At 50.7% G+C, this 23843-nt stretch overlaps 2 protein-coding genes across 12 annotated transcripts in view; one reads left to right on the plus strand and one right to left on the minus strand.

Moving 5' to 3' along the window:
• FARP1 (FERM, ARH/RhoGEF and pleckstrin domain protein 1) overlaps positions 1-6694 on the plus strand; it is a 303757-nt gene extending 297063 nt beyond the window's left edge. For all 7 annotated transcript variants that reach the window (XM_045376837.2, XM_074021301.1, XM_065533409.2 and 4 more), the window contains 3 exons: positions 2892-2999; positions 3439-3590; positions 5199-6694. In XM_045376837.2, coding sequence (XP_045232772.2) covers positions 2892-2999; positions 3439-3590; positions 5199-5280 — 342 coding nt within the window. In that variant the 3' untranslated portion in view covers positions 5281-6694. The remainder of the gene's footprint in view (positions 1-2891; positions 3000-3438; positions 3591-5198) is intronic.
• A 2261-nt stretch (positions 6695-8955) lies between these two features.
• STK24 (serine/threonine kinase 24) overlaps positions 8956-23843 on the minus strand; it is a 129454-nt gene continuing 114566 nt past the window's right edge. For all 5 annotated transcript variants that reach the window (XM_065533415.1, XM_005586132.3, XM_074021303.1 and 2 more), the window contains exons 6-11: positions 23182-23367; positions 20507-20652; positions 18600-18723; positions 17221-17289; positions 14019-14155; positions 8956-10006 (exon numbers count right to left, since the gene is read on the minus strand). In XM_065533415.1, the coding sequence (XP_065389487.1) occupies positions 9970-10006; positions 14019-14155; positions 17221-17289; positions 18600-18723; positions 20507-20652; positions 23182-23367 (699 nt within the window). In that variant the 3' untranslated portion in view covers positions 8956-9969. The remainder of the gene's footprint in view (positions 10007-14018; positions 14156-17220; positions 17290-18599; positions 18724-20506; positions 20653-23181; positions 23368-23843) is intronic.

A 23843-nucleotide genomic window follows, 5' to 3' on the forward strand; every position in this document is an offset into this window, starting at 1 on the left:
TTTACCATTTTTTTAATGGCTGCTAAATAATGTCTTCAGTTTTGCCCCTTGGCCTGCAGTATCTGCCGTCCGCCTTTGGAGGAAAAGTTTGCTGCCCCTAGCAGAGAGCAGTAGAGTGAGCCACCGGCCAGTGGGGTTTCCAGGTGGCAGTGACCACCCAGTACAGTCAGGGACCTGGCTGCTCTATCACTTTGCAGATGTCCATCCTTGCCAGAAAGCCCCCTCCCAAGGCGTGTGGCGTCAATCTGGCGTCAGTGGCAGGCGGCCCTCGCGTGCCAGACGCCAAATACTCGCTGACTCGCAGAGGAGCCGTCCCCAGGGCCTCCGCCCTGCATGACAGAGGACGAAGCAGCTCCATCTCCTCCTGACTCGGCAGCCTCCTCTCCACAGTCCTGTACCCCGCCTCTCTTCCAGTCCCGCTCCCATCTGACTCATGCAGGCACACGTGAGGAAGGGGCATATCTGGGGACAGTGTGGACTCAGTGGCCTCTGCTAAAAGTTGTGGGCAAGCCAGCAGGTCTGGGGGCTCCCACTGGAGGGTCAGATGTTGGGATGGCCAGAGGGCTGCCCAGCCCGTGGGCACTAGAGCCGGTGAAGGGCCAGAAGCAAAGCAATGCAAGTTGTCTTTTAAGGCTGGAGTGGCGAGATGGGGGACAGCAGGGAGGTTCTTCAGCAGACGGAGTGCCGACAGGACTGGGAGGAGGGAAGGGACACAGAGGCCAGGGAGTGGCGGGCACGGGGGTTATACTTGTTCCCCGTGGCATCACACAGTACCAGCCTCAGACTGGGTGAGGCCACAGAAACATCTCTAACAGTGCTGGAAACCGGAAGTCCAAAATCAAGCTGCTGGCAGGTGCGTTCCTTCAGGGAAGATGTTCCCGCCTCTCTGACAGCATCTGGTGGCTGCGGCAGTCCTCTCCTCGGGGGTCCCTGGCTCTACCCATGTCGCAGGGCTCTGGTCTGCCATGTCACCAACTGTCCTCCCTGCATCTGCGCTCAAATGTCCTCTTCTAAGGACACGGCTCACGTTAGGCTTAGGGCTCATCATAGTGGCCTGACCTCGATCGCATCTGCAGAGACCCCGTGTCTGTATGAGGCCACCATCGGTTTGAATTTGAGCTTGTCTTGTTGCAGGGTGCGTTCAACCCACAGCAGGGGCCGAGGGGATGAGAGCCAAGAAGGGAGAGGAGCGGAGGCCCCAGTGCAGGGCCACGAGGAGACAGGGCGGGCTGGTCTGGTTCTGGACAAGGATGTTGACCCTCTTGTGAAGGCAGTGAATGGAGACAGGTCTGAGAGCCACCAGCATGGCCTCGGCCTCCCGAGTGTGGGGCAGGAGAGTCGCGGCGAGCAGGGCCTGTAACATGCTGGAGGCCAGGATGGACCCGATGCGGGGGGAGCAGGAGGCTCGGCCGCTGGGTGGTGGGGAGCAAGGAAGGGCCGCTGGATGTGCGTATTGATGAAGAGGTTTCCAGAGGCTACCAGAATGGCCAGGCAGAAGCTGGAGAGCTCTAAGGAAGCTGCTTTGGTAACAAATGGGCCCAGACTGTGATGGGTGACATGTACGAACCGCGGGGGGGCTGGCTGGGAAAACTGTGATTCCGTATGAAAACAGGAGGGGAGTGTGCCACTCTCCCTGCCCCACGGTGCATGGCCCAAGATGCCACACGGGCATCAGCCCAGCCCGGGCGCCACCAGGACCTTCTGGGAACCTAGAGCCTTGCATTTTCTTGTTCCCTTCTGCCATTGGGGGAGGAGGATGGAGGGCTGGGGCTGCCTGCCTGGCCTGGAACCCCCTTTTCCCCCATCTGCAGGGTCCCTCTCATTCTGCCAACAGAGGGGGCCTCCACATCCTGCAGCCCCTCATGGACCCACTGTCGGTGTCCATCTCTCCCACTGGACCCTGAGCAACTGGAGGGCAGGGACACCAGACTGATGCCAGCACAGCAGCTTAGTGACAGGGGCACTCAGAGACATGGAATGAGGCAGACTCAGAAGTCCGTATTTTTTTTGTGGTAAAATAGCCATACCACAATATTAGCCAACTATTTTTATATGAACAATTCAGTGGCATTAAGTGCCTTTACAAGGCGGTGTAACTGCTTTGAGTATCTGCTGGTGATGTCACTTTTGCAAAGCAACCAAATGAGCCACCAACATGTCAGGCCTGCTGAGGGTTGTCTGGAGGTAGCGTGGACACAGGGGCCTGTCCCTGCCCCCAGCTGGGCTGCAGTGCATCCCAACAATGCTCCAGGGGCTGGGCCAGCCGGGAGCCTAGAGGTGGGCAGGGCTGCGGCTGCCTCCTGGGCCACTAGAGGGCAGGTGGGAGCCGCACACCAGCACCCCAGGCCCCACTTCCTGCGCAGGGTGCCCGACACCTCAAAATGAGTGCTGCTGCTCCGAGCTTGTTGAGACAGATCTTTCCCTCCTTCACCTTCCACCCGCTGGCAGTGCGTGGGGTCCTGCACCCCCATTTCTGCCTCGGTGTCACAGGGCCCACTCCCTCCCCGCCAGGTGTCTCTTCTCCTCGGGACACCACTCCCGTTGGATTTACGGCCCACCCTACCCTGTGTGATCTCATCTTCACTAGTTACCCTGCAACGAGCCTGTTTCCAAATATGCCTGCGTTCTAAGGTACTGGTGGTCAGGACCTCAGCGTGTCTTTTGGGGGGACACAGGGCCCCCCAGATGCCCCACAGCAAATGGCAAGGGGAAGTGATGAGATCAGGGTTCCAGGACCTGCCACGTCTCCCCACACACGGGGGAGCAGCGAGGCCTCAACCTTCAGTCGTGGACATGCCCCAGCCCAGGGCCCTGGTGCAGGGGCAGCTGCTCTCCACACCCAGCTGGGGCAGGTGCCCGCCGTGCTTCTCACAGGCCTCCTTGCCTTGCAGAATCAGTTGTCTGGGAACCTGCTGAGGAAATTCAAAAACAGCAATGGGTGGCAGAAGCTGTGGGTGGTGTTCACAAACTTCTGCCTGTTCTTCTACAAGTCACACCAGGTAAGTGCCACACACAGGGTGGGTGGCAGCATGAGGTGAGGGGGCTGCCCTCCTCTGGAAGGACTCAGGCCTCTTGAGCTCCAGCCAGGTGTCACGGGGATGACAGGGATGCTGGCAGGGGGCCCCTGTCCACCTGAGGCCCTCAGCTCTAGGAAAGGCTGATATTATCCACTGAAGGACCACTTCTGCCCTAGGAAGGGCCACCTATCTTCTGGCGGGACAAGGAACGGGGTTTGGCTTTATCCACAGCTCAGTCCTGGTGGGGACTTGCCACCTGGGCCATCATGTATAGGCCAACACTGGCTCCCATGATCCCTTCCAGGCCCACACCCGAGGGTGGCGCTGTCTGGGCTCCCGGAGTCCCTGCCCGATGTGGGGCAGCAGCCACGCCCAGCAGCAGAAGCTGCCCCCGAAAAGCCACTTTGTTTCCCCTTTCCAGGACAATCATCCCCTCGCCAGCCTGCCTCTGCTCGGCTACTCACTCACCATCCCCTCCGAGTCCGAGAACATCCACAAAGACTACGTGTTCAAGCTGCACTTCAAGTCCCACGTCTACTACTTCAGGGCGGAAAGCGAGTACACGTTCGAAAGGTAGCTGCCCCCTTCCCAGGCACAGGGCTCTGCTCCCAAGTTAGCAAGTGAGATGGCCCCACCCTTCCCTGCCAACTGAAGTGTTTAGACCTGGGGTCCCACTGCCTGACACCAGCAGGCGATATTGTTCTCATGGCAGAGAGTGGGGTCCCGACTTCCCTGGGCCCTTACCCTGCACGGCGTTGGCTGAGGCCCTAGACATCTTGCTTGGAGATCTCTGATGTGTGTGTACGGGACTATGAAGCTAAGCCCCAGTGCGTGCCGCTACACCGGCCTCTGCTGGCCCAGCTTTACCCACCCAGGCCCAGTGGAAGCCTTTCACGACAAAAACCAAACTGCACCTCGGGCTGCGCAGTCTGTGGCTGCAGCAGTACTAGTCACGCTGCTGCTGCCAGGGCTGTGGCAGAAATGCTGTTTCAGGTCAAAGGACCGTATGAGGAAGGAAAACTCTTCAGGGTTATTAGTGAGACTGGCTACATGGTGTAATGGGACCCAGGGACCACAGACTTCGTTTAACCAAGAAATAAAGCGAAATAAGTCAGGCCTAAGGCTGTTCTGAGCCACCCCCTGTGGGGAGGGAGGTCCTCAGGCTGCAGACCAGACAGGGCAGTCCCCAATTCAGGGACTGCTGGCCATGTTGTGGGACAGAACAGCAGTTTGTCAATCAATCCCAGGGATTTTTAAAGCAGCGGGGACAATTACGCGTACTTCCCAGTAAATTCTTTGGAAATAGCACGATGCTTTAAAACCAGAGTTTAAAACTCCTGTGATATCCAAAGGTAGCACTTCCACTTCCTAAGCAATATCACCAGAAAAGGAACCCAGAGGAGAACCATTTGAGAACCATTCTCAAATCTGATCCTGGACTGAAAAACTTAGTTTGAGGGACTGAGCTCGAGAGCTGGGTTTAACCAAGTTGGGATTTTGTTATTATTGTGGCAAAGGGCCCCGCCTTGCAGTCCAGATCCTGAAAGGCCTGGGGCCAGGTAATTTGGGGAGTCTGTCCTGCATCGTGTAGGATGTTCAGGGCATCCCTAGCTTCCACCCACTAGATGCCCTCAGCAACCCCTCAGTTGGGACATCTAAAAATGTCTCCAGACCTTACCAAATGGGACAGCATCACAGCCATTTGAGAATCACTGGTACAGAGCAAATACACAAACATATAAAATGGAGATTCAGGCGTGGTGGTGCAGGCTTGTAGTCCCAACTCCAGTATGAGTGACAGCCGGACCCTGTCTCAAAGGGGGAGCTTCCACTAAGCAGGATGGGACACGCCCCGCCATTCTCTGCAGTGTCCATGAAAATAGGAGGTAGCGTTCTCCCCAACAGCCGAGGCCACCTCACTCCTAACTGCTCCAATGGAGTGGGCAGTGTCACCTCAGCAAGGTGCTTACAGCTCCATATTAAATGAGTGCCCAGGCCAGTAGGTCTCCACTGTACAGAACGCCTGGGTGCTGGGCGTTCCCTTGCTCTCCTGCTGAAGTGGCAGATTGCCAACAAGGCGACCTGACTTCACCCCGTGTTTCCATAAGCGATGCCCACCAAAGCGTCATGAGTCCGTCCAAACAAAAAAAAAGTTGACTGACTGACGTTCCCGTGTTGCAGGTGGATGGAAGTGATCCGCAGTGCCACCAGCTCTGCCTCGCGGGCCCACGTGTTGAGTCACAAAGAGTCTCTCGTGTATTGATGGCCGGACACACTCGTTTCCGCAGTGGCTGCTCTCCTGGAAGACGTTTTCTTTCTTCTGTATTAATGAAGCCTGGTAAAATTAACACCTGTCTGAAAATCAAAAACATGGCTTCCCAGCAGCTCTCCTGTCTCCACAGCCGCGTTTTTCAACCCCCTCCTCCCAGCATCTGAATGAACAGCGCTCCCACCTCCAGTCCTGGCATCCGCTGGGGGCGCTGTTCTTTAGCTAGTGCCAGTATTAAAACATTGTCATTACGAGAGTGCCAAATGACATCTTCCCTCCACCCTGCCCCTGAAAAACACACACACATCCGTTCAACACAAGACAGGGCAAGTGTTTTTTGTTTTTTTTTCCCCTAAAAAAAGAAACTTTTGTTATTTTCACCTATTGGCTGCTGCATTTTACAAAGTGGATTTCCTGGTGTTTGCAATACACTCGGTGCAGCCTTAAGCAAATGAGATCATTTTCAGATTTCGTTTTTTCAGTCTTTCTACTTTTGTAATAATAGGAAGTTAGTAGGACTCACTTCTCTGATTACTAAGCAATTTGCAGCACACAGCGTTCCACTGCGGGGTTTCACGCTCACCTGAAAACGCCCGTTCCCGACTTCCTGGTGCAAGTTGACCAAATCGTTTTAAGTGGTAACTCTTTCCAAACCGTAGCAGGGTTGTTTTCTGTTAAGAGAAGCCGAGATCCAGTGCAATACCTGGACTGTCACCGTCCTGTGAGTGGTGTACACAATGGGAAGATAAGCCGTGGTGTTTTGCTGTGTGTGTCACAAGCATGAAAACCTGTATGTCATTGATCAGGGCCATTTGTGGTATGTTCCGTGATGAGCGTTTAGTGAGCGTGCTGGCTGCAGAGCACTATGAAATCATGGTACGTAGTCCCCGGCACCTGTCGTTATTCCTATATCCTCCTGCAACTGTGGTTTGAAACTGCGCATTCTCTAGTAGTATATATCGTGCCTGTCTTCAAAAACATTTACCTTTTTATACTCATTCCCCCCAGGCATGGGGTAGTGTCAGACTGCACAGGGAACGTGGTTTCCAACGGTTCAGGCCCCCACTCGGGAAACATCTGTCTGTTCTCGACGGTGATGGGGTGGCTGCCATTCCCTTGGTTTTCCTAAGCCCTTTCTAACGAGAGTCTCAAGCTGAGGCGACGGCCGATTCAACCCAGTTCCTTCCAGTGCCCCGGACCATGGCACCTGCCCACCTGAGAACCAGGAGCACGCCCTCTCTGTGGAGCTTGGACTGGTGTACCTGGAAACGGCAACTTGCAAACAAAGAGCCTGACATGTGTTAATCATTTGCCTTACAAGATGTACCAGACGGTTTCCAGTACTAACAAAGGGAATAAAAATACCTCACGCCACAATCCAACATATTGACGTTTTAAGGCAAAACAACCAACTTTGTCTGTAGTCTTCATTTTCTGTGTGGTGTGTGTGGTTGGGGCGGGGGGGGGAAGGGGACACTCCAGCAAGGGTTTCTAAAGCCCCCATGTTATCGGGCTCCCTCCAGAAGTCACTGGTCACTCATTCCTGGAGACTTGGGGACGAGGCAGTCTCCTCAGCTAGTTCTGGATGATTCCAAACTACTTTGCTAGACACTGGTGGTTCTGACCTGTGACCAGCACCTCTGCTTCCTGTGTGCCCTCAGGAAAATACTAGTGTGGGTAACAGTCCACGCCCAAGCTGCCAGGGACAGATGGAGTTTGAGACACGCTACAGACAAGACACACAATGACGCAGATACTCGTTTTCTTGAGCTTTATTGGCCCCTGCATGATACAGTCCCTGTGCTTAAGAACATGCCCTATTAAGTCACTGCCTTTGCTGACATATTTTAGAGCAGAAATACAGAAGCTGTTTTTAAAGAAGGAAATGTAAAAAAATGCTTATAAATTGACCGTGTTTTGCCAAAGGAAAGGTACAAAATGCTACCTACAGAACCAAACCAGCCACTTCACAGGAGCAATTCAGGAATAAAATTTTTGGATAAGGAAGGCAGATACACTTCCAAAAAAATCAGAACCCAGCAGGTGGTGGCCAGGACATCCCAAACGACACTGGTGTCCACCTCGCTGGCAGCAGCCACCCAGCCCACAGCCCTCGTCTCCCAGAGGCAGAGGCTGAGCACCTCCCCAGGCTGCAGGCTCCAGGTAGCTGAGCCAGGAGCAGCTCAGGGCTGGCACTGAGAGGCTATTGGTGACAGTAAACCCATCTCAAAGGCTGGGCCCGCGGGTCTGGCTACAGACCAGCGGCAGCTGATGCTGAGGCAGGTTCCAGTTGTAGCCCTGGTGCCTGGGCTCTCTGTTAATGCAGGCCTGGAAGTGGCTACACAAAGGCCAGCTTCCTTGGCTAAGATGCCCTTAAAAACTCTGGAGCTGATGTTGTGTGTCAACAGAAAGTAACAGCCCAGGAGACAGTGTACAGTGGCGAGCTTTCTAACTCCATCAAACCCCATCTGCCCCGACAGGAAATGCTGCCAATCAACTCAATGCTGCCAAAGATTCACTTGTTGCTCCACGGGGGAAGGAGCTGAGTAGGATTAGTCTGGCGACTGCAGAGACTCCCCGTTCATACCAATATTCTTCATCAGAACCCAGTCCCTCGAGCAGCACAACCACTGTTACTAGCATGAGACTGGCTTCAGTGTTAAAAACTGATGTCACTGTCCATTTGTAAATCTGAAGACCTCTGTGAATCAGAGAAGCTGCTGTCTGCCCTGGCTCACTTAAAAATCGGGTAACAGCACACCCTGGGGAACACACACTCATCTGTGCGATTCTCTCACAAAGACAAAACTAACCTTTGGCTTATGCCGCCTGCTTCACGTAAGGAAACAGTTCCCCACACACAATATTCCCTGGAAATACAAAATGAAATCTTCCCCAATTTTATTATTCCAGATAACATTCTTGTGCAGAGTAATGAGTACAATAAGAATTAGCAACTCAGTTCTATTTCCCCTAACCAAAATATATCCCTTATAGAAATTAAAGAGTTCAACCCAAATCCACTTCTAATAAAATACCTCAATTTTAGAGCTTAAAAACCAGACTGCACTAGCAAACTGACACAATAACCCACTCAAGCATCTGTAGCTCAGGGCTCTGTCCCCCCTGTAGCTTAGAGGCCACTAGACCAGCAGATAGCTGAGCTACATCCCCAAGCTCACCCACTAACTTCCTTGCTTCCAAAAATCCTCACTCCACAAGAACTGGCACACCCACGGGAGATGTCAATCATCAGCTTCAACACACATAAAAGAATGCTTCATGTACCAGTCAACAACTGCTGCAAGAACTCTCCCATTCCAGAAACCCAGAGATTTTCCCCCTCGCCAAGCAAGGCCCCACAGCAAACCAAGAAAAATAGACACACTGGCTGCCTGGCTAGCAGGCACAGGCCCCTTTCAGAGAAGCAAAATAACCCTTAAGGTCCCCAGCAACCGCTACAGCAATCGCACAGATCAGCAACCTCCAACCGCATCATCTCAGTGAGCAAGTGTGCAAGCTGTCCAGGGCGCTGACCTGGGGACTTCTCCCAGGAGTCTTCCAAAGTGTCTCATCACACACGCACAGCCACAAGTACACACGCACGACCACACGTACACCGCAGGTGCCCTGTCCTCTGAAGAGTCACATTTCAAGGAGTATGCAAAATAAGCGTGTTATAAAATTTATTCGTGTAAGCATTCAGACATTTTTAGGTGGGAAAGATGATATGCAGAATCCACTACAAGGTGCAACAGAAAATCGTATTGGAAAGGACGGTACATCTGGCGCAGACCAGCAGTGGCACGATTCCAAACAAATGTCAGACGAGAGCGCTTCATGGGGAGAAACTGAAAATAATAATTTAAAGCTTCATGAGGCAAGATATGTTCCAATTTAAAACACTAAGAAATAGTACCATCGATGAAAAAGGAAATCAACCTCTAAGTGTACCAAAAGGGGCGTAGGGCAAACAAGAGGAAAATTTGCATTTGTTGAGGTACAAATAGGAGTGTTCCGTAAGAGAGGGGCATTAATTATTATTAATGACAAACCCTGCAAATACAAAATAAAACCCAAATCACTGGTCACAGAATTCAAAATGTACATGTAATAAAGGCAAGGCAATAGACTCAAGTTATGGCCTGTCGAATATTTACTCCACTGACGTTATCTACAAAAGCACTTGGCCAGTTTGTACACAGTGATTCCTTATGCACGCCGAAAGGGTTTCCGTAAAAATGACACTATATACAAATCTGTACAGCCATCCACCAGAGCGATTCTCCAGCTCCCAGAGGGAGCTATCAACTTAAAGCAGGATTCCTGAGGTTTCATGTCTTTAGTTGCCTTATCATAATCCCAAATATACATTTCAGGGTTTTTGTGTTTAAAGACACTTTCCTTGAATATGTGCACTATGGTTAAAATTAAAAACCAAAGTAATAAAATAAAATAAAATGATCGCTGGAAGGAGCTGACCCTCCCCACCCATCTGAGAGACTTCATCTGGCTGTGGCACAGCGAAGACTGTGTGTGTCCCTGGACGGGCGCCCGGCGTTGGGGTGGCCCCCGGTGGCGCACCTCTTCAGTGGAGTCAGCGAAGGCTCTCGTTGACTTTTTAAAAGAAGGAGGATGAAGAAGGAAAAAAGGAAAAACAAAACCCCAAATGCCAAAGGAATTTCAGTGGGATGAAGTTCCTCCACCACTTAGAGAATATCTAGGGAAAAAGAGAGAGAGAGAAGTGAATACATGTCATTTCTCATCCCTGTGTAGAAATTCACATAGTAACCAAAATCTTAAGTTTTCATAGGAAATTCCAAGTCATACAAAAATAACTGGAGCAAATATCAATGGGTAAGTCTAATTTTAAGCGAATGCATATGAAGATTGAGAAGATCATGATTCTCACACAAAAACTCCAGAGTGTGTCACAAAAACCTAGAATGGGTTCAGCCTCTCTGGAGAGATGTGAATAAAACAGGAAATAATATCTTTTTACTTATGATCAATTGTTAAAAAGTGAAAATTAATCCATACACGATGACACAGTAAGATTCCAGGGATGCATATACATTCCCGATGTGAGGGCAGGAAACCCATTTTGGCTATAAAAATACTGATGTAGTCCAAGAATCTATTTCCTAGAACTGCTTCCGAAATACGGTCCAAAGCAGGAACAACCCGTCTGCACAAAAATGTCTCTTGGGATTTTCGTAATTACACTAATTTGGAAACAACTGTGATGCCCAACAGTACAGAATCAGTTAAGCAAATTATACAAACTGAAATAACACAGACTAAAATTGGTAATTATCTGTATCTACGTGTATATATATAAAAGCAATATTAAAAATATGTACAAGTTTAAAAGTACATACAAAATTACAGGTTGGGCATCCCTTATCTGAAATGCTTCTGGCTTTGCATCTGGGAATATCTGCATTATACTTACCAATGTGCATCCCCAAATCCAAAATCTGACATGGCCCAGAGAGCAGTTCCTTTGAGCCTCACACTGGTGCTCAAAAAGTTTCAGATTGGGGATTTGGGCTATTCATCCTGTATATGTGCGCTACATAAGTATAGTTTACACGCACAACTTCTGTATCCTAAAAATAAGTACTATAGAAATTCTAAAAAATCTTATCTGCACTATAAGGTAGATAAGAGAATTCAGTAAGTTTATAACCTGGGATGACAACAGAAGGCAATGCACCCAAAGATGATGATGAGATTTGGGCTACGGTGGTGGGATCATGGGTAATTTCTGTGTCTTCCAAAAATTCTACAAGATTGTCTCTAGAATACAAAAAAGGGTGAGGACAGGGTCCCCTCAAGACCACGATTCCCTCAACCATTTTACAGCAGACTCCAAGTCACAGGTCCGGGAGAGATGGCTGAGGACGTATTTGGCGAGGCTAATCTCAAACCTTCCCATCTAGAGCTCCTCTTTTAAGGCATCTGAAATACTTGGCACCCTCCCAGAGAACGAATGGTTACATAAGGTCCTCCCAAAAGCACGTGTTAGCCACGGAGCCTAAGACTCAATTATAAAGAAGTACAAATGACTAAATCACAGGATGAGTTGATGTCACACAAAAGAATCCAAACATTAATTCCAGCTGAGACAGAAATAAGTACCATAGAAATTCTAAAAAATGGATCCATACATGATGACATAGTAAGCTCTGAAAATGCTTCAGACGAGAGGCAGCTCTCACTTTTCCTACAGTCATCCACTGAAATAACGTGTTCGGAGCAAAACTGGCAGGAAGTCTAAGCCACGGCCCCGTGGTTTTGGCAGCCAGCAGAGGTGAATACTCAGTGGGAGCTTCAGGGGCAGGGAAGGGAGAAGTGGGGGCCACAGCCAAGCCTGCAGGGAGACGATAAGCACCCCAATAGGCAGGTCGTCTGAGGACAGAGGAGGAAAGAGGGGCACTCATCACAGACAAAGGCAAGAGAGCGCCGACTCGGCCTCCCCGTGTGTCACTGCAAAGTAAAGTTTTAAACACAACACAGACATCAGGTAGCTACAGACCCACATGAGGTTAAAGAGGGTCATCCCCAGCCACGATGCCCAGTGAGCACGTGCAATGTGCTGCCTGTGAATGGAGATGTGCTGAGTGTAAAGGACACATCAATTCCAAAGACGGTCCCCCCAAAAATGTAAAATATCTTATTGATGATTGTTGGTATTAATGTTGAAATAATACTTTGGATCTGGCAGGTTAAAAATGTATTGTTAAAAGTAATTTCACTTCATTTTGCTTTTTAAAAATATGGCTATGAGAAAATGTAAAATTCTCTTTTTGTTGGGTTTTTAGAGTCAGGGTCTCACTCTGTTGCCCAACCTGGAGTGCAGAGGTGATCATAGCCGTAGCCTCGAACTCCTCGGCCTGAGAAATTCTACAGCCTCAGCCTCCCAAGTAGCTAGGACCACAGGTACAAGTCACCATGCCTGGCTAAATTTTTTTTTTTTTTTTTTTTTGGTAGAGACAGGGTCTTGCTATTTTGCCCAGGCTGGTCTCAAACACTTGGCCTCAAGCGATCCTCCTGCCTGGGCCTCCCAAAGCATTGGGATTACAGGCGTGAGCCACCACATCCAGCAGAAAACGTAAAATTCTGCATGTGGCCCCCATTGTACTTCTACTGGCCAGCACTAGTACAGATCAACTTGCCTTAACAACTGAAAGAAGAGGAACAGGGAGACAGGGGTCTGGAAATGGGAAACATGGATCAGTTCAACACATATAAGCCAGATGCTCTGCCCTGGAGCTCCTGGGGAAATCAAGTCATGTATACAAACAAACAGTTCATAACAATTTCAGGCAATTCTGAACAATGCGGAAAGTATTGGTTCTAAAAGTAATACTACAAAAGCAGAAAACAAAACGCCGAACAAGACAGTAACAATCCTGCGAGTTTCTGGTTTTGTTCTATTTGCTTTATTATAAGGCTCTTTCTAATGAGAAATAATGTCACTAGCATGAGGTATGTGATACTAAGTTTGAGAAATCAAAAAATTTGTGTTCAGGCGAAAGATGGATGACTTTTTCATTCTATTTTCCTGTATTCCTATACTGTTTTGGGTATCAAAGGAGGGAGGGATCATCCTTCAATTGCCTCAAAATTAAAGGCAGCCAATAAATCATTTTTATTTTCTAGCAACTTAAAAAGTTGAAATGGCACACTAAGAAACCCGAGTTCAGAAGCATAAACCGGAAGTATCAGAGCTGTGGTGTTCTCCCGCCATCCCCACTTAGAGGGGCTCTTCACAGGACAGTAGGCAGCCCCTTCAATCACTCCCAGATAGCAAAAGGGACCTCACACGCGCACAACTTCTTTATGTACTGTCAGGTGGGACACATCTCAGGGAAGACCTGGAAATCCCCGTCATCATCACAGAGGCTCAGCCAGCTTTGGTAGGGGCATCAGCCTGGACACCTGAAGATGAATGTCAAGGCAGCAGCACGCCTGGTCCTCCCGGGGTGGGGGAGGACAGCCCAGTGACAAATCACCCTTGGGTCACACAGAGCAGCTGCCCAGCACACATCCACTGCCTCCAAACACCTGCGCCTGTGCCCATGGCAGGTAGGAGGGGCTTGGTTTCCATGGTTACTCCTACAACAAGCTGGGAGGGGGCAGGGAGGGCGAAGCCGTCACCCCACTGAGTCCTCACCCACAGTGTGTGTAACAGGTGGGGCCACTGGGCAGGGACAAAAGCTCCCTACAGGCTGGCACAGATGAGCCCCTACCAAGGAGGCTTGCAGACAAGACACACACAGCTAAGACAGCGAACACACCTGCACCTGCTCCCGCCGAGGTGACCACACCAAAGCTGCTGGCATTTCTCACATTGACTTTAAAGCCAAAAACCAGAGAGACAGTTACACACATCTGGCTAAGAACGATCATTCTCTGGCCAATAATTAAGCTGCATAATTAAGAGGAAACAGATTATTTCACCACCACCCTGTATTTGTGTGGCAAGAGCTACAAACGCACAAAGTCCTGCGGGCTTTTCCAGCAGTTTCCAGATTCAGATCCTTCACTCACATTGATTTCTAGAATTCAACAAAGTCTCCTCTAATTCAACTCTGTGTGTACCCTGAGGCCTGCAAGACAACAGGAACAGACAGGCCAAGAGCGAAGTACCAAACTCACCAACCGAGTCCCAGGCCAAGTGCAGGCCTCTCCTTCCCCAGCCCAGGGGGGCCCCAGGCAGTTACCTCTGGAGCCGCTGCACGAGCTGGGCCACCATGGTGTCGGAAATGCCGGGGCACGCCTCCTCCGCTAGGAAGATGGCCCCTCGCAGCTCTTCAATGGACCCCAAGTTCCCGCCGCATGCCTGGCTCTTCTCCTTCAACTGAAAACACACGAACAGGAAGAACAGTGTGAGGTGCACCAGCTGCAGAACCGGGAAGCATGCTTTTCAAGGAGCAACACAGCGCGTGGACCATGACACCACCCCAGCCCCGGGGTGTCCGGGAAAGGCTCTGACTCGGGATCCAGACCACTTCAGATCCCTGGGTTTTTTTTGTTTTTTGAGATGGGGTCTGGCTTTGTTGCCCACCCTGGAGTACAGTGGCGCGATCTCAACTCACAGCAACCTCCGCCCCCTGGGTTCAAGCAATTCTCCTGCCTCAGCCTCCCGAGTAGCTGGGATTACAGGTCCCTGCCACCACGTCCAGCTAATTTTTGTATTTTTAATAAGGCAGGGTTTCACCATGTTGGCCAGGCTGGTCTCGAACCCCTGACCTCAAGTGATTCGCCCGCCTTGGCCTCAAAGTGTTGGGATTACAGGCATGAGCCACTGCGCCCAGCCCAGATTCCTTCTGAAGAAAGGTGATTCAAATGCTCTGAGAGCAGTTATGTATAGACAGGGTAATCGTCAGACCATAACCGTGACTGTTCTAGGCCAGAACAGAGACGACTAGCTCTCTGTGTGCCTCTCCCGAGTCTCACCATGATGGACTGTACTCTCTGTGCTCTTTTCCCATTTCAACCATAACCTTGTACCAGAAAAGCAATTTCAAAGGCTATCGTAAGTTAATCTAATCTCAATATGAAACTGCCACGTGGGCCGTCAAAGCTTACTTCCTCATGTTAATGGGTTGGTTCTTAAACTCCAGCAAACTGCCTTTGTGATCCACAGTAGTGTCAAAACATTCCATTTCATGTAAGTGGCAGCCTTAAATTCTGGGAATCTCCAGTGTCCTTCCTCTACTCCCAAGAGAAATCACAACAGTGCCTTCAGGCACTTCCCTAAGTTAAAGGTCAACTAAGTCTCTCTCTGGAAGGCCCAGAAATGTGAACTGTGAAAGTAAGAGCTGTTCAATCAAGATACAGCATGGCTCAGAACTCGACAGAAGAGGCCCTTCGTGGTGGCTCCAGAGATGATGGACACCGCCTCCTTTTCAGGGAAGTAAGAAACATCTCAGGCGACATTCAGCTTGGTTTGCAGGTTGTTGAACACATGCTGTCATTTCCAAACCCAGCCCTGCCCTGAGAGCCACAGCTTCTCTCTCCGCTGCTGAAGGGGCAGGCAGGAACAGGAAAGTCTGACCTCAGAGGGCCAATGGGTGCGGAGAGCATTTGTTCCTGAAGCTCTTGCTGTCCCAGAGGGCCCACCCCGCCGGCCCCGAGATGGCCACTTGTGTTTGTCTAGGACTCCCCCACAGTATTTACAAGTCCTGACAGGATCATGTACCATCCAGCACTCTCCCTCCTGCCCGTGTCCCGCCTCTAAGTCTCAAAGAAGGAGCAAAGGCAGAAGAAGGGCTGCCCTGGGAGAGGGCCAGTCCCCTCACTGTGTGGAACGTACTGGACCCACCACTGACTTCACGGAGCAACCTGACCTGTGCTCCCTGAAGGAAAGCAGGGACGCCAACGCCCGTCTCCTCAATGGCCTCATCTGTAAACATGGGGCTATAATCCTTCTATTGAGCTTCTGCAAGTATTGTATGAAATAATGCACATTAAACACTCTGAACTCTAGGGTAGCAAATATCATTCATAAAAATACATTAGGAAAGATGCGAGTTTAGCATTTGGTTAGCTGGAAAATCCAGGATACGATCGCATTTAGGATATGTCCTGAATACTTATGTCAAAGTTCCTTCATGAGCCCAGTAAAAAAATAAACAGCCTCAGGTAAATGGAAAAACTCCATGCACTTTCCCTAACTGCCTGACTGACCCGATTCCAGAGGCCAACGGCAGAGCCGCAGGAGCGCAGCCTGGAAATCCCACGGGGCCCACTCCCATGGGACAAAATGAAGAGCAAGCTGGCACTCAACCTGGACATCCTAGGTAGGAAGAACACAGGTGCCCAGAACCATGAGCCAGGGCTGAAGCCAGACATCCAGCAGGGCCTCCGCGTGCCCTGTGCCTTCCCCGACATCAGCGGGCTCGGCTGTTTTCCACTTGAAGCTGCAGGTGAGGCCTCGGGCCCCGGCCACAGCCCTGCTCGCACTGGGCCCTGAAACTTGCCAGGTCAGAGGCCCTCAGACAAACCCTCCAGGGCAGGGCAACAGGTGCAGGCTCACTGGAGGGCTGGGAAGAGGCACTGGCAGGCTGGGCACAGCCCACGGCCAGGGATTCCCCACTGCATGACGCATGCACAGGAGAGGGGAATGAGCTCCTACGATGCTTCCTCCTCCGAAGGCCTCCCCCTTCAAGGACCAGGGCCCCCAAACACAGCCGCAGTGGAAAGCTGCCCAAAGAGGGCGATCCCCATGCAAACAGATGTGTGTGTGGCCCACAGTGAATACCTCAAAGGCAACCTCAGCCAGGAAGGGGCACAACAAGAAAAGGGGGGACTTCCAACATATTTTCAAATCCGCTACTAACCAGAGGCAGAACAACCTTCATTCTTATAAAGCCTACTTTTGAAAATCTCTCAAACCACGGCCGGGAGCACTTTCCTCTGGGAGGGAGAGGCTGAGCAGAGGGTGGGCACGGCACGGGGAGGCCCAGCCGGGAGCGCAGCACTGCTGAGCGGAGGAGGGACTTTGGTGAAACATGTGGCTCAGGGGAGACCGGAGGACTCCAGGGCATCCAACGTCTTCCTTAGAACAAAGACTCTACTTTTCATATGGCCAGAAATAGGTCTGAGGCAAAGGAAGCAGGCTGCACCCAATGAGATTTGCTAAAAAGCAGTGCAACGGGTGACACAGGGTCTCAGGCTGGGTCACTGTCATCCAGTCTGCACACTCCAGGCTGTGGCGGAGTGGCCACCGTCCAGGACAGTGGGAGGTGCAAGGTGGTGCCTGACGCTGACAGCCTTTGGGGAGGCACCATGCAGGCTTTCTGAGCCTTTGCCAGTTTGTCTTAATGTCCCCAACTCTTACTGGCAACATCACCACTGAAGTGTGTCCAGCTTCTCCCTCCCTCTTCCCTCCCACTCCGAAAAGGTCAGCCAGGTACCTACCTCTGCAAAGAGAGGAGAAATAATTGTAGATAAACACTGAGAGAAAGGCCTCTTTGGGATGTCTTTCATCTTGGGGGAGAGGAAAAAAAGGTCATCAGAAACAGTTGACGTTCACATCGGCAATAATGCAACGAACCTCTCACTCCTACACTTCACGCCGAGGAAACGCCCTCTGCGCGCCATGACAGCTGAAGACTATCGGCTGCCTCTCGCTAGACTTCAAAGTCTCATCTGCAGTGACATGCAAAACCCACACGCCAGGGACACCGGCATCTGGGTTCCATGTGGAAGGGGACTTTGCGTGGGCGCAGGTGGTGAACTGCCTCGTCTCGCTATCTACGCAGAAGTGCTTTACTGGTTGGACGTGATGGCTCACACCTGTCATTCCAACACTTTGGGAAGCCGAGGCAGGAGGATCACTTGAGCCCAAGAGTTTGAGACCAGCCTGGGCAACATAGTGAGACCCTGTTTCTAAAAAAAAAAAAAGACAAAAATAAAAATAAAAAGTTTTACATAAACTGGGCATGGTGTCACATGCCTGCAATCCCAGTTACTCAGGAGGTTGAGGTGGGAGGATCGCTTGAGCCCAGGAGTTTGAGGCTGCAGTGGGCTCTGATGGCACCACTGCATTCTAGCCTGGGTGACAGAGACCCCGTTTCAAAAAAAAAAAAAAGAAAGAGAGAGAGAGAGAAAAGCACTTTACTAATGAAACCCTGAAAATAGAAATCAGGTCAAGATTGGCCATTCCAAGTGCTGTCTATGACAGAGGCCGAGTTTCTACTTTTGCAGCCTCTAATTGGACATTACCTGTTCACTTATCAAAGCAGGACTTGTAGGATCAACAGGGCACAGCTACTGGCCCACCCTGCCTGAGAGAAACTACACCACTATGTTTTACACAAGACCCTAAATATATGGCCTTTCATAAATTTAACAGGCATAAAACCAATTAATCAAAATTGTTTTACATAAATATCAAAAGCAATGCATTTATTTATAAGGTCCTTAAAACTCAATCACAAAATTATGATATGTATGTAAGTAACCCCAACATGCACAACAGTCCCCCAAAGAGAGCTATGAAGTCATTTCACGGGTCACCCCCAAACCCCATGACATTGCCACATGTCAGGACATCCTAACTTGACTGCAGGGCTGCAGAGAGCAGAATGGAGTGGCACAGAACAGACCAGAGGCCAGACTCCCCGGTGTGAACACCTGGATCACCAGACAGAACTAAAGCTCTCAATCCGTCCATCCCCTAGCAACAAAATTCTATGAGAGCTGCCACCCGCACCCACAGCAAGCTTCACACACACGTGCCTCCAAAACACCGCAGACTGAGGTCAGTGTGGCCATTCTGGAGGGAGCAGACGTACCTTATTTCTGTCCAAGTCCGATGGCTGAAGAGCTCCATTCTCCAGATTCTTGGGATCTTTTTCCCGGATTGTGAAGATCCAGTCCCCAGAATCGCTGCCCCCTGAGGCCTGGCCATCTGTTTCCCTTAACACAGACACGCAGGGAGATCCCATCAGCGCTCGCACGTCTGCTCTGGGGGCGCTGGGACGTTTGGGGGAGGCCGCCTGGGGACCTCCGAACCCACGCCCACCAGCGCCAAGTCCCCACCATAACACCCATGTCCAGTCCCTTGGGGATTTTCCAGAGATGCCCCGCCTCCTCCCTCACAGAGACGAGACCATCGCGAGGTGATTCCCGCACCTCCCTGGTGTGCCAGCGTGTGCGTGCCCACTCTCCTCCTCCTCCTGGAGGACACCTCCCCCGCCTCCCTGGGAGCCCATCTCTGGGCCATCAGCTTCTCTCTGCTGGGCTCCTCCTCTCACCAGGAAAGCAGATGTCTGTGTGTTGGGTGTGGTGGCTCATGCCTGTCATTCCAACACTTCGGCCTCACCTCGGCCGTCTCTCAGCCCCGGTTCCAGGATCCACACTCACTGCCTCTATTTGGTACCCTCCACTCGCTCCAAAGCCCGCCGGTGTCCCTCCGAGCACTCCCTCCCCCATCATGAGATGTGTGCTGACTCCCTGTCCTGCGTGGGCCTCAGAGGCAATGAGCCCTTGGCCCTGCTCATCATCCTGACGCCTGTGGCCCCACTGAGCCTGCACCTCCTCCCGCCCCTCGGCCACACCTCTCCCCTCTCATTCACAGGCGGAGCCTCACCCTCATGCCGGCTTCCCTAGGGGCCGGCCTCACTCCCCCACACGCCCCGACTGACACCCTTTGTTCTCTTGGCTCCAGTGACCTCCACAGAGCAGTGGCCCCTAAGCCCACTTAACCTGCCCAGCTTTCTCACCTGAATGCCACACCTCGGTGCCACTTCACACAGGACGTCTCCTCCTGGACAACTCAGACTCATACATGGTCCACCCCACACTCGGCTTCCTGCACCACACATCACAACGCCTGTGGCCACGCTGCCCAAGCCTGGAACGTGGGCTTCCCTCCTTCACCCAAATCCACCGCCACGTCCTGGCTCTCAAACCTCTCTCCAGTCCCTATCTTGTCATCCCTGTTGCTACCCCGGCAATCTCCCAATGGCAGTACCTCAAGAACTTCCGAGGGCAGTGGTCTCAAACTTGGCTTTAAACTGCCATCACCTAGAGACACTGAAAACCCACTTAGGGTGTCACCCCCGGAAATCCTCATTCATCTGGCCTGGCGCATGGACCTGCACTGTGGGCCAAGTTTGACTCCTGCCAAGGCATGCACGAGAACAGACGAGCCCAGGCTTGGACTTCCAGACACAAGCCTACCCGACCGCCTTCCCCAGCCCTCGCCACACAAATGGCTCCAGCCCCGCTTCGCCTCTTCAGCCAAGGGAATTCCTAGATGCCGAACTTGACAGCAGTTCTCAGAAAGTCACCGCTGGTACAGAAGCTTCTACCAGACACAACAGAGAATCACAAACACGTGCATTTCTGGCCTTTCAGACATCCATGAAAAGCAGTTTCACCTGATCATGATTTTAAGAACAGAAAGTGTAATGGAAAACAAAACAGAGCAGAACCGAACGAAACAAAACAGAATCAAACAGCCAGGCCCAGTTCCCTACGCACAGCTCTGCCACAGAGTTCACTCGTAGAACTTCCACCAGCAACATCCAGAGGCTCAGCTCCCCAACAGGCCCAGGATGTGGCTAACACAGCAACCGCCACCAGCCTGGATTGTCTAAAAAAAACTCAACAGAAAACGAAACCCACACCAAACAAGTGACAAAGACCAGTGGGTCCCTCCCACACACACGCTCGGGTCGCTCAGGGGCCAACTTACGCGTCTGAATCCTCGGAGCTCGAGTCGTCGTGGCTCTGCTCGGCCTTCCATCTCTTGTACCTGTCAATGAGCTCGGTCAGGTAGGAAGTTTTCTTTGCATTGCGTAGTATAAACTTGTGCTTCAGTAACTCCTTAGCAGTGGGTCTCTGGAAAAACACACACAACAACAAAATATGAGATGAAGCTCTTGATCCCACCCCAAAGGACAGACTTCTGCCTCAAAATGTCAACCCGCCACACTGACACCTGATGGCTGCGATTCTACTCCGCACCTCTTCTCACTGTGACTCACCCAAAGACGAGGCGCTCAGGACCTACGCCTGGGCTCCAGGTACCATGGTGGGCAGGGCAGTGACTTTCTAAGGAGGTCCCTAATAAATGCATTTCCACAGAAACCTCTGCACAGAGCTTCACAGGGATCATTTAAGAGACCTTATCTCCTAGCTTATGAAATACTTTATGGCAAATAGCTGACAGAATGTATGTTCTATGTCGCTTTAACTTTTTTTGAGATGGAGTTTTGCTCGTTGCCCAGGCTGGAGTGCAGTGGCGCGATCTCAGCTCACTACAACCTCACCTCCCCAGTTCAAGCGATTCTCCTACCTCAGTCTCCTGGGTAGCTAGGATTACAGGCCTGAGCCACTATACCCAGTTTTTTAACGTTTGGCCACATCCAACCATATAATAGAAATGTCAATTTGGAATTCTCTCAAAGAAACCGGAAAGGAGCCAGGAGATGCCCTTTCTCCTGTCTGCTGAAAGAGCAGCTGGGCGCTCTGCATCACCAACTTTCCCAGTTGAGAAGGGCTGTTTCCCAGGTCCCTCCCTTCCCTTGTGATTGGGCTGAAGACTTCACCCATGCCCTGGGCTCAGCACCTGGTCAGCTGCCTGCCTTGAGGATGGCGACAGTGACAGGGAATGTGCTTCCCAAGGAAACCAGCACAGCCCAAATTGGAATAGACACCAGGAACACCCAAATACCGAGTCGAACCGAGTTCCCACTCACTCCAAATTACAAAAGCTTGACTACAAAAGCCAAGCACGTTTTCAGATTCAAACTCATGAGAAACCTGGATCACCCTTGAGTATTCTCCCTCCCCGTCCACCCAAGGGTGAAACCCCAGCTACCCCGGAGGTGCTCGTAGTCTCGCCTCTCAGCCAGCTCCTCGGTAGCTGTGGGGTGGAGCTCTGTGTGCTGGAGCATAAGCCCATACTAGACACATGATTTGTAAAGGAAGACATGCCTGCACGTATCTCCACCAGTGCTGGTGCATGGTGGCTGCAACAAACATCATCTTGTAATAAAATGCAGAGCATCGTGGCGTGCAGGACAAGCCCCACTACCACAAGATGCTGATGTAGTCATCAAATGCTGGTGTGGTGGTCTCAGCCTGCATCTCCCCAGAGGTGCTTAGAAAATGTTGCATTCCTCATGTAATTCTTTTACCAAAATTGGCATATTAGGCAACCATGGTGCTCTTGTAAAAGTAACCACTCATTTTTTTTTTTTTTTTTTTTTTTTTTTTTTGAGACGGAGTCTCGCTTTGTCGCCCAGGCTGGAGTGCAGTGGCCGGATCTCAGCTCACTGCAAGCTCCGCCTCCCGGGTTTACGCCATTCTCCTGCCTCAGCCTCCCGAGTAGCTGGGACTACAGGCGCCCGCCACCTCGCCCGGCTAGTTTTTTGTATTTTTAGTAGAGACGGGGTTTCACCATATTAGCCAGGATGGTCTTGATCTCCTGACCTCGTGATCCGTTTTTACACAAGAGTTAAGAAAAGGGGGGCTCAGTTTGGCCTTCAGCTAACTCTGCTGGAAAACTCCGAAACAAAACAAGGACATATGGTGCTAACACCAACACACACACACACACACACACACATGTGCTAACACCAACACACACACACACACGTGCTAACACCAACACACACACACACGTGCTAACACCAACACACACACACACACACGTGCTAACACCAACACACACACACACACGTGCTAACACCAACACACACACACACACACACGTGCTAACACCAACACACACACACACACACACACACACACACACACACACACACACACACACACACACACACACACACACACCCCTTTCAAAGAAACGTCCTAATTCAGACAGAAAACGAGGCAAAGCCACACAGTCGTTACTGCTGTACGGCTCTGCCAGCGTCTATTAAACCTAAAAAGAGAAAGTAGGTAGGAAGGGGGAGGGGCAGGGGAAGCAGAGGGTGGCTTGGTTATATTTCCTAATCTTTTGTTTCCTAACACACTCCACCTGGAAAGTGAAAACATTTACTTTAAAGACATATTTAGCCATTTGTTTCCAGCTAACCTCTGCCATTACTAAAAACAGTGTAACAGTTTACGGCCTGATCCTCTATAAATATTAAACATTTATGATTCCACATTTAATATTAGGGAGAATATTCTTCAGATTCAATGAAGTATGAGATGGTGGAAATCTAAAAGAAGGAGATTTTTAATACTTAAAAATTAAAATGTATTTGCAAACCAAAGAAGTCAATCATACTTATTTAGGAAAAGAAAAATGAATACCAGGAAGACAGCTGAAAAGTGATTAAAGCAATCCCAACAGGATGTATCTCAGCCGAGTCAAGCCACATATGAGGAGGTATGTGATGATCCCTGGGAACTTACAAAGCTCGGCTCCTTATTCAAACAGGCCTCCACAAACTCCTTGAGGGGTTTACTGTAGTTTCCTTCCAACGTCGGTGGGTTGTTCTTTGGAATGAGGAATAAAACTTTCATGGGGTGCAGCTCGGAATGAGGTGGTTCCCCTCTTGCAAGTTCAATAGCTGTTATGCCCAGGGACCAGATGTCTGCCTGCAACAAGAAAAGCATCTTTACAAACACCAAGCAGGAATCAATTCCAATACACAGTATTTAGGGGGAAAATGGTAACACGTCTCAATACTTCCGAGGTTTTGAAAAAGGCATTTTTAACTGATATTTAAAAACATAAGCTCTCACTATAATTTCAAAAGAGACAACAACATTAGAAACTGTAATATGCCAAATGTTTTCTGCCTCTACATGGAGATGGCTTATCAATTCACTCCTACTACGCCTCCTGCTGGATGCGTTCGGCATTCCCCGTGGAGTCCCGGGAGCCAGCAGGCGGGTAAGAGAGGTGAGCAGAGAGGAGTCAGGGGTGGGTGTACGCTCGTGAGTCACCCCCTCCAGCAGTGCTTAGAACTCAGGGCACAGCTGTGAGGTCGAAAGTGGGTACCTTGGTCTCAAGAGACCCGGGTTGAAATGCCAGTTCTACAAAGTCCTGTGACGTTAGATGAAAGAGCTAA

Source organism: Macaca fascicularis, chromosome 17, assembly GCF_037993035.2.
Source record: "Macaca fascicularis isolate 582-1 chromosome 17, T2T-MFA8v1.1".
NCBI lineage: Eukaryota > Metazoa > Chordata > Mammalia > Primates > Cercopithecidae > Macaca > Macaca fascicularis.